Here is a 10,736-nt window from a genome sequence, read left to right on the forward strand (position 1 = left end):
GGATGGAGATTTGAACCCACGACCCTCAGATTGCGAGTCGAGTGCCTTAACCACCTGGCCATGCCGGTCCTTTCAACTTTGAAAATATTTCAGGCGAATCATATATATATATATATTTACATTTAAGCAAATAAAAAAAGTCCAATATTGTAATGCACGATTTTTTCAGAATCGAAATGTTCCTCACAACATTTACTTTTGTACTAAGAAGCTAAACGTGAAATCAAAGATTCAAAGCAGGGTTCTATTGAAATTTCTTGGTAATCGAGAGAAACATCTCTACCAAGATGTTTTTGAGTTATTCTATATGTATTTCACACAGTAACGTAAATCTGATTCATCAATATCTAAGATTATGTAGTGCTTCTCTGGTTTACCTAACTGTCACTAGAGGATCTCTTGATCGTTTCGTAGTAAATCTGATTCATCAGTATATAAGATCATGTAATGCTTCTCTGATTTACCTAACTGTCACTAGAGGATCTCTTGATCGTTTCGTAGTAAATCTGATTCATCAATATCTAAGATTATGTAGTGCTTCTCTGGTTTACCTAACTGTCACTAGAGGATCTCTTGATCGTTTCGTAACGTAAATCTGATTCATCAATATCTAAGATTATGTAGTGCTTCTCTGGTTTACCTGAGTGTCACTAGAAGATCTCTTGATCGTTTCGTAACGTAAATCTGATTCATCAATATCTAAGATTATGTAGTGCTTCTCTGTTTTACCTAACTGTCACTAGAGGATCTCTTGATCATTTCGTAACGTAAATCTTCCATGCATACAGTATTTATACACTGTCTGGCTGTAAAAAAAAAATTACATAAACCATAAATAACTATTTTAAAAGATGTTCGTTAAAAGATTAGAAAGGAATTTGTGTAATTACTTTAAAAAATGGCTAGATAAATCATGATGAATACCTAATAATGTAAAACGGTTTAATGAGTATAGTTCAAATATGATGTTATTATTTTTGTAATTTAAACCTCTTTCAAGTTTCCGTAATACAAACTGTCTTTTAATTTTCTGTAGAAGAAGATATATTTTGCCTATGAAACTTACGAAATTTTCAAAATCTTGTCATATCAAAGTAGGGGAAAAACTCATGCGGGTTTTGTGACACTTTGTTTCTGTTTATGTAGCAGAAATTGCTGGGTCACTTCATTCAAAGCACGCGTTGCTTGATTCAAACGGAAGTGAATATTATAAGAAAAAAAGAAACTTCCCGACAAAGAGAAAGTAAACTCTAAAGAAAACGAACTTCTCAAAACCATGAAAATTGCGACACGAGTTAAACATCCACTTGAAGCCGTAGCGAAGTAAATACAGCAGCCTAGATCTAAATAAAAATAATCTGTAAATCAAAATTTTCCTTAGGTCAGCTAAGACGATAGCAAATGAAAGAGGAAACCGAAGGGGTTGTACAGATATACTGAACGAATATTAATTTTGTTCATTTGATGTACAGAGCACTATTTTTTTTTTTTACAGCTTGTTTGGCTTAGCGTAAATATATACATATGTTGGCGGCTAGCCAAGTTTATTCACTATACAAATACCCTTCAGTTTGAAAAATCCAAATTCTGCAACAGTCACTTACAGTCATTCACTTCTGTAATCACCATGCTGAGGTGACAATTTTTTAATGAATTGTAGACTCGTAAGACTTTCTTAAATATTACTTAACATGAACTCTCTTCTCTAGCCTAGTTGAGCAGTTAAAATAACAACACACATAAAATATGAAAGCTTCATAAATGGACACAAAATATTTATATACATATATGTACATATATATCCTAATAAAATTATCTGACTAGTGCACTTACATGGAGCTTTTGGCAGAAGCTCCGCTAAGCGCTGGCATACGGGGCCCGTGCCTCGATTCTATTTGATAGTGCCCCAAAACCCCAGTTGGTGTCTCGAAAAATCAGAATAAAAAACCAGGATCGATATCATAACTGAAACGCCGAAAATTCCCGCGCCAATGGGCCCGAGCCCCGAATCTTTTAAACACCTAGCGACACCTTTGGCTTTTGGGTTAGTCCATTGTTTTTTAGGATTTCTTTCTTGATGAACTAGCAAAGCATTTGGTTAAATTGGCTGTAGAAAATGTATCTTGGGAATAATGCTAAAGATATTTCATTATTATATACTGGTGTTGTAGCCATTTTTCGTGAAACTTCTATTTAAAGAACTATAACTTATATGACGAATAAAACTAGTGGTCTGTGAAAAATGTTGTTTATATAATAAAAAATTCGAATTTGTATATTGATGTATAAACAATGCTCTCCTCCACACTACTAATCAATAACATGTGACGCCAGCTGTAATATTTTGGAATAAAATGATTAACTAATTTTCAAAATCCTTCAAGTTAAACTTTACAAAAAAAAAGTATTAGGTGTTACTAAGGGTTCTATAAGTTGTTCTGCTTTTGGGGGAATGCGATAGGTGGCAGTTATCACGATATAAAACTATATATATATACATCAAATATTATTTGAAGACTGTCAAAATACCCTATAATATAAACTGTAATTTATTTTGCGATTTACTTAAACTGTTGGATGAAAGAAAGAGAAAAACATAGTATCCAAAATTTTGTATAGTTATCGGTTTGGCTTTGCTTGGGTATCATGGGAGGTAGAAAGCAGAATATTTTTAGAAGAGTTTAAACGAAGATTAAAATACATTTTTGCGCAATATTAGCACGCCAGTTTGAATTACTACGTTAGTGGGTTGGTTATTCTTTCTTAGTTTAAAGCTACACAAATACACCACGGGAGCTCGAAACCCTGATTTTAGCGTTGTAATACACTGTTATAGAAAATTAGACACGCGTGTTGGACTTAAATAATGTTCAGAGATCGGGAAATATTTGTGTATTGATATTCCGGAAAATAAAATATCAGGGATTATAAAAGTAAGAATATCAAAACATAATTTTGAAAGTAAACCGATTTCGAGATACTGAGAAGACATAACGATTCTGTCAGTATTGTTTAACTAGTGAAATTTCATATGTCGTTATTCTACCTACCCCGACCTCTTTCTCTCGACAGATTGGAAAAAAGTTCCACAAACAAAACAATAGATATATATTTGATTTCTCAGAAGGGGGAAAAAATGTATTCACGAAAACTACCGTGTGCGATGTTTTTCAGGAATATGTGTACAACTTTATATTAGATTATACGTTTAATTGTTTGTTTGTTTTGAATTTCGCGCAAAGCTACACTAGGTCTATCTGCGCTAGCCGTCCCTAATTTAGCAGTGTAAGACTAAAGGGAAGGCAGCTAGTCATCACCACCCACCGCCAACTCTTGGGCTACTCTTTTACCAACGAATAGTGGGATTGACCGTCACATTATAACCCCCTCCCCACGGCTGAAAGGGCGAGCATGTTTGGTGTGACGGGGATTTGAACCCGCATCCCTCAGATTGCGAGTCGAGCGTCTTAACCACCCGGCCATGCCGGGCCCGCTAACTGATATCTTCCAGATGTAACATCACATGTTTGCAAACACTAGGAAACATCATGGTTTCCATTTCAGAAAAACACATTACGTAATATATTTTGTGCTCATTTCCATTTATTTAGATGATATATATAGATAATTATAGGGAAGCTTTTCTATTATTAGCTGTATACAATTTGTTTGAATTTAGTGATAGATATTTTCCAACCATCGCTGAGTGTTTCTAGGGTGCGTCTGCTCACAAACATATAAAACAAAAAAAAATGCATAGTCATGTAATAGGCAGGAGTAATAAAAAATATAATGATGCATAAAATATAATATATTTTTAGATAAAGCATTGAAACCTGACGGATTTTCATTTCAGAGTCGTATTTGTTGCTTTTTGTGTGAAAGTGATTAATAACGTTCTTAAGCAGGGTATGATTTTAGATAGTAACTCGAAATATGAAAAAGTGGGGTGAAAGTTAACATCGAATAACGTTTTCTTGTCTCTCATGCATAGACTCAGAAGTTCACCTTGCTGAATTTCTAGAAACTTAAATATTTTGTTGCTTATAGTTATTTACATATTTATTGTTTTGAGAAGCATTTCAAAGGTTAACGAACGAGACATGGAGGTTAAGTTCCGTTCAACAACACTTTTATTGCGCTTTAAAATTACGTCGTAGGTCGTTTCCGTGACTAGAAACCCGAATGTTTATGCTGTTGCCTATTCGATAAACAAGGTGTGCCTCGACGTGAAAGAGACAACAAACCATCCAGCGGTATTTTGAAAAATTAATAAACCTATACAAGTATCAGAAACACATGCTGTTATTTTACCTAAATATACGATTTTGAATAAATAAAACTTTCCAAAACATTCTAAATAGCTATTTGTTCTCCAAAAACATAAAAAGTACATACAGAGAATTAAAACTAATTAGGCTACAAACTCTGAACACTAATTATTATGCATACTCCGAAAACTGTGATTATCATACGTACTCCGAGCACTGTAATTATCATACATACTCCGAGCACTGTAATTATCATACATACTCCGAGCACTGTAATTATCATATATACTCCGAGCACTGTAATTATCATACATACTCCGAGCACTGTAATTATTATACATACTCCGAACACTGTAATTATTTTACATATTCCGAGCACTGTAATTATTTTACATATTCCGAGCACTATAATTATTTTACATATTCCGAGCACTATAATTATTTTACATATTCCGAGCACTGTAATTATTATACATACTCTGAACACTGTAATTATTATACATACTCTGAACACTGTAATGATTATACATACTCCGAGCACTGTAATGATTATACATACTCCGAACATTTTGATTATTTTACATACTCCGAACATTTTGATTATTTTACATATTCCGAGCACTGTAATTATTATACATACTCCTATAATAATTACAGTGCTATACTCCGAGCACTGTAATTATTATACATACTCCGAGCACTTTGATTATTATACATACTCCGAGCACTTTGATTACTATACATACTCCGAGCACTTTGATTATCATACATACTCCGAGCACTGTAATTATTATACATACTCCGAGCACTGTAATTATTTTACATATTCCGAGAACTGTAATTATTATAATACTCCGAACACTGTAATTATTATACATACTCCGAACATTTTGATTATTTTACATATTCCGAGCACTGTAATGATTATACATACTCCGAACACTGTAATTATTATACATACTCCGAACACTGTAATTATTATACATACTCCGAACATTTTGATTATTATAACTTCATTCCTGAATTTCTGAAGTTAAGTCTTGTTCCTGAACTGTCAGTGTTTCGGTAGACTATGTCATGTTATTAACCTCTTCTAAGCAGTTAATTATGATTGGTTAGTTAAGTATGTGGTGATCAGCACTAGACGGTACTGAATGGGATGACCATTAATTACAAGAGATACTCCTTGCATCAGACTGCAATGCCCTTGAGACGCGTATAGTATGAGGAGATGTATCTATGTTATGAAAAATATCTTACAGTGTAAATGTAAGTTATTCAAGAACTAAGTAAAGTATAAACAACAGACCATTAAAGACAACTGCAAATTAATATTCTAATAGACAAGGCAAATAAAGGCGAAATATATAACACTGTATTTTAAATTCTCGTTCGAAACAGTGGAAATAAAATTTATCATGTTGCGATTATCATTTTGGGCAGCTTAGTTACGTTCTCGATTAAAATGAGTTTTTTCTAGAACTATATTTTGAGATACACATACAAATGGGTGTTCGAATAATTTAGTAATATGTAGTAAAAAAGGGGAAGAATTTCTTGAAAATCTACACCAGTATTCAGTATCCCGGAATTTTTAAAAACTTCCAAATTATTTAATAGTACAGTAAGTATTGTAAACATTGTACCACACAGTAACTATAGTGCTATATTTAGTATTTATAAGTTTTATTTTAATACTCATTACTGCCACTTAAATCATTTGCTTGTACCGTGTACCAATTGAATTTCATAAATGTGTTACAACTTTCGTCAACAGGTGATGTGTTAGAAAGGGTATTATGAAAGTTAGAAAAGAGTGAGGAGAGGGTTACTAAGTTGAAAAGATATTAGACATTAAGTAGTTTGTCCTATCGTCCAGATACTATTTAGTTTTAATAAGTTAAGCAAATAAATTATCTTAATTTTAGATACACGAGTAGCTGAGAAAATGGTTTACTATTCTGTGCCAACAAGCTGAGAAGCCAAATGAAACAAGGCTTACTTGGAAGTACTATCCCGTTTTTCTAAATGCATGTTAATTAGCAAGACAATACAACATTTTATCATGTTGAAACTTATTATTTACTTTCGTCATTGTCAAGTGGCCAAAAACAATTATTTACGAATACACATACTTGCATATTTATCTATTTGAATAATACGCTTGCGTTTGTCTGTCCGGAACTTTTTTCGCAAATTTCTTGATCAGATGCTACAAAGCTCACATCATTAGAAAGGCTTTTGTCCGAGGACTCCGGATTGCATATTGGCTTTTCAATTCAGATTCACTTTCTCTGTTTTTTGCTTAGTCAAACTTTTCAATGCAACGAGTATGGTACACCATGGACAATGTCGTTGTCATCACGTGAGACTGACTTCGATTTCAACTTTAGTTTTTATTTGCAAAGTATTTCAGGCAAACAACACTTAACCCGCGTGTACTTTTCTAAAATTAACATGCATGCGCAGTTCGTTCAAAGCCGTATGCTTATCACTTTGTAAGAACGCATTTAGACGTTTCTGCATAATCAACTAAGTTTTTCTTCATTACAACTTTACTTTGCAATAATTTAGCTTCCGTTCGTGTCATAGACTGCTATAAACACCTTTTAACTACTTTTTTCTTTCATACGCGTTTTATTCTTCGTTTTTGTGAGTTTCTTTGTTTTAACTCGTAAAACCGTGTCATACACTGAATGCTCATAACTGTTTCATACTATGTACACTAGTATAAATATCGTCACTTTACTTTATTGTTTACTTTAAGTGTAGTTTTATTGAATAAAGTTACGTCTATGTGAGTTTGTTTATCTGACTGCGTAATTTTTGTTTTCAAGTAGACCAGAATTTATCGATCTAGCACATAATGCCTGCAAGAAAGCATAGTTTAAATGGCGTGCGTGAAATTGATAGAGTAAGGAAAATTGAGGCGAAGGGCATGAAAACTACCACAAATGTTTTGCTTGTCGCGGCTAGTTTATAAGTATTACACAAAATATGCCTTAATTTTAAGACCTAAGATAAAGTGAAAAGAACACCTTCACTTGGATGATGTTTTTAAAAAAAATTTCAAACAACAAGGTTAGAAATAAAAAAGCGACGTACATTAAAAAAATAAAACTTGGGTATAAATAAACTACAGTTGGGAAGAATAACATGTATATTAGTACTTGAGGTCTCTGCGGATATAGGACCCCACAATTATACGGATACGTCGTCTATCAGATTTAATCTCTATTAGCAAATCTTACACGTGGAGAGAAAATAAATTAAGCCTTTAGATAAGGATACGAATACTCACTACGTCTAAAACCTACCATTCACCTCTGTAGACATCCATGGGAGGATAGTTGCCTCTAACGAAACAGGATTACAAAACTGAAAATAACACAAATCACTATAAGTGATGTACTAGCAATGACGAGTACAACTTTTCTAAAGTTCACAGTCCGGTATGAACGGCATAATCATTTATAACATGTTAAAGCTTCCAATTATAAGAAGAAAGAAAAATTCATTTGTGCCCCATGGGGGTGGAAGGGGGGGGGGCGACAAAAAACAAACACATACCCAACGCCCCACCTTGATGATTACACTGTTAATGTGTGCTTTCAATTAAACACTCAAGTGTTATATTGAACACGTTTACATTAACTGTGAAATAACTTTAATACGTTGTGGATTACACTGTCAAAGTGTGCTTTCAATTAAACACTCGAGTATTATATTCAACTGTGCAATAACTTTAACACGTTGTTGATTACACTGTTAAAGTGTGCTTTTAATTAAACACTCGAGTATTATATTCAAACTGTGCAATAACTTTAACACGTTGTTGATTACACTGCTAAAGTGTGCTTTCAATTAAACACTCGGGTATTATATTCAACTGTGCAATAACTTTAACACGTTGTTGATTACACTGCTAAAGTGTGCTTTCAATTAAACACTCAGGTATTATATTCAACTGTGCAATAACTTTAACACGTTGTTGATTACACTGCTAAAGTGTGCTTTCAATTAAACACTCAAGTATTACATTCAAAACGCTTGCATTAACTGTGCAATAACTTTTAAACGTTGTTCGTGCGAAAATGAGACATGGCGTTATTGAAGAAAATGTACTTATTAGTTTACATACTTGATCAACGCACTGGGAAGGATAAAGGCCTTCGGGTTGGGGGGGGGGGTATGGCATTACCTGGGGATCCTAAGGGAACGTGCCAAGTTGAGTGACAATGGGTCCAGTGGTTCGCCACTTATAAGCGTACATAGACTTTTATAAAATAATGGTTTAGATATATAATAGTTGTTATTCTTTATTTTTACAGTTTCGATAGTCTTACATAAAGCTTCTCTAATATTAATTTATTATAAGTTACAGCATTAAGGAAGAATATTTCGAAAAAAGTATGACGTTTCCATCACTGGTGCGATCATTCTCAAATACACAAGTTTTACCGTTACTTGAGTGATCGAAACGTCGTACCTTTTATTAAAAAAAATATTTTTTTTTTTGCTGTAAAAGCTGCAAGTTGCAATACAAAATATTTATAATCAGTAAGTAAACACAAAACGAAATTTCTCTTATACTGCTATTTTTTACTTTGTGTAACATTTTATAATATTTACTATTAAACATTTAAAGAAATATTAGTAAACCATATTGTTGAAAACCATTATGTTTTGAGTCTTATGACTAATGCTATTTATTAGGAAACAGTAAAGTTCATTATCAATTCTACAAATTATAAGTTACTGAGAAGTTGTCACATTTGAGCATAAAGATAAAGGAATGCTACTATTAGTTGAAAAAGGTCTGTAAGTTTGGAAATAAAAGCCTAGAAGTTTATTAAAAGTATTAATTTTAATTGTGTGTCTACTTAGAACTGGCGAACCGCTGGACCGATTGTCACAAAACTGGCATGTACCCTTAGGGGAATCGGCGTTCTGATCTGCCCACCTTTGTTGATTCCAGGGAGCTCCTATGTCTTCTTCATGCGTTGAATTTGTAAATCAGCTTGTATATATATATGTGTGTGTGTGTGTTTGTGTGCTCGCGCATGTCTGCTTCACTGATGTTAAGGGTAGCCCGTCACATAAACGATGATATGACGGGTAATGTTTTTTCTAGGAGAGTGCTCCACCTTTTCAGGACAGATGTAATCGTACTATGTCGTTCATCTTAATGTTCGGAACGTGATGAATCACGTAAGCCTAAGTCAAAGATCTAAGCCTTCACTATTTTAAAATTAACAGCATAATGAAAGTAAATGAAATTAAACATATTTATCTTTATTGCGTATTCTAGATATTATCAAATTACCAAATATCACGATTTACGAACGTTAATCTTATCAACAAAGGTAGTTCGCCACATGAATGAGGATACGATGAGTAATTTTTCGATATCTGCATCTGTCCATTAAGAAAAAGTTTATGAAATCATGAAAATGTGTCCTTCATCATTTTGTTCTGTTGAATTGTGAAGCCTTAAGCAAGATAATTGTTAATATTTTCAAATCTTTACGATTTTATTGAATTTTGTAATTTTATGTAAACCTGTTGTAATTTATTAGTTCTACTTGAAATACCGGTTCACAGCAATTCATTTCTACAAAAACCTTACCTATATATATATATATACATTTATCGAAAAATGAAGCTACATGACTATTCTCTCGAACAATATATATTCTGGCATTGTTCAAAAAGTAGGAATAACTTTCCATTGGCCATCAAAAGTTATTTAAAATATAGTCTATTTAATTCGAAATAGCTCAATCAAAATAAATTGCAGTGTAGACAATAATTAACTAAAGTATACCATTTGAAAATTATACACATATGGAACATAAATACGACAAAAAATGACGTCAATTCGTAATTTTCTGCATCAAGCCAGGCACAACGAACTCACTTTACTACTGTCAAGTGAAGCGTGGATCTCCGTGGAGGTCAAATTTACATTATACTTTAGAGCAGAAAAAAAACAAGCATTCAAAAAATTAGACAGTATCTTCCTTGGCCAGCGCCCTCTAAATGTCGACATTCCAGAAAAAAATGCTAAAACAAATCCAGAATTATATAGTATACCAGTGAGGAAAAACATTTGATATCGTCTCCATCCTTGAAACTTTTCTTAAAATAATACACTAAGGGTTGTCAACTTTGAAAACCAATAAGTTTTTCCTACAGTAATTAGAAAAAATTTGATTGCTAAAAATCTCACGAGCAATTCTACAGTTAACTTTGGTTCGATATATCATTTCCTTTATGTAAAATCTAAAATATTGTTACGTATCTACTTGTTAGATAATTTCCCGTAGAATACAAGTCCTTTCCTAATTAAAACTAGTTTATTCTTTCTCGTTACAAACTTTGAATTGCACTTAATTTCCACAGTCCCTTTAAACTTAACCCCCTTTATAAACCCACGCTATAATTCACAGCGATTAACACACT

The 10,736-nt window shown here is 33.0% G+C and overlaps 1 protein-coding gene across 5 annotated transcripts in view; it reads right to left on the reverse strand.

Moving 5' to 3' along the window:
• LOC106464632 (follistatin-like) overlaps window positions 1–10,736 on the reverse strand; it is a 77,528-nt gene that overhangs the window by 42,076 nt on the left and 24,716 nt on the right. The window contains exon 1 of one of the 5 annotated variants that reach the window (XM_022392863.1): window positions 4,777–4,817. The exons of the other annotated variants lie outside the window; for them this stretch is intronic. Within the exon in view, the coding sequence (XP_022248571.1) occupies window positions 4,777–4,801 (25 nt within the window). The 5' untranslated portion in view covers window positions 4,802–4,817. Of the gene's footprint in view, window positions 1–4,776; window positions 4,818–10,736 lie in introns of those variants that run through there. 5 annotated transcript variants of the gene reach the window in all.

The sequence above is a fragment of the Limulus polyphemus genome, unplaced genomic scaffold (genome assembly GCF_000517525.1).
Source record: "Limulus polyphemus unplaced genomic scaffold, Limulus_polyphemus-2.1.2 Scaffold62, whole genome shotgun sequence".
Classification (NCBI taxonomy): Eukaryota; Metazoa; Arthropoda; class Merostomata; order Xiphosura; family Limulidae; genus Limulus; species Limulus polyphemus.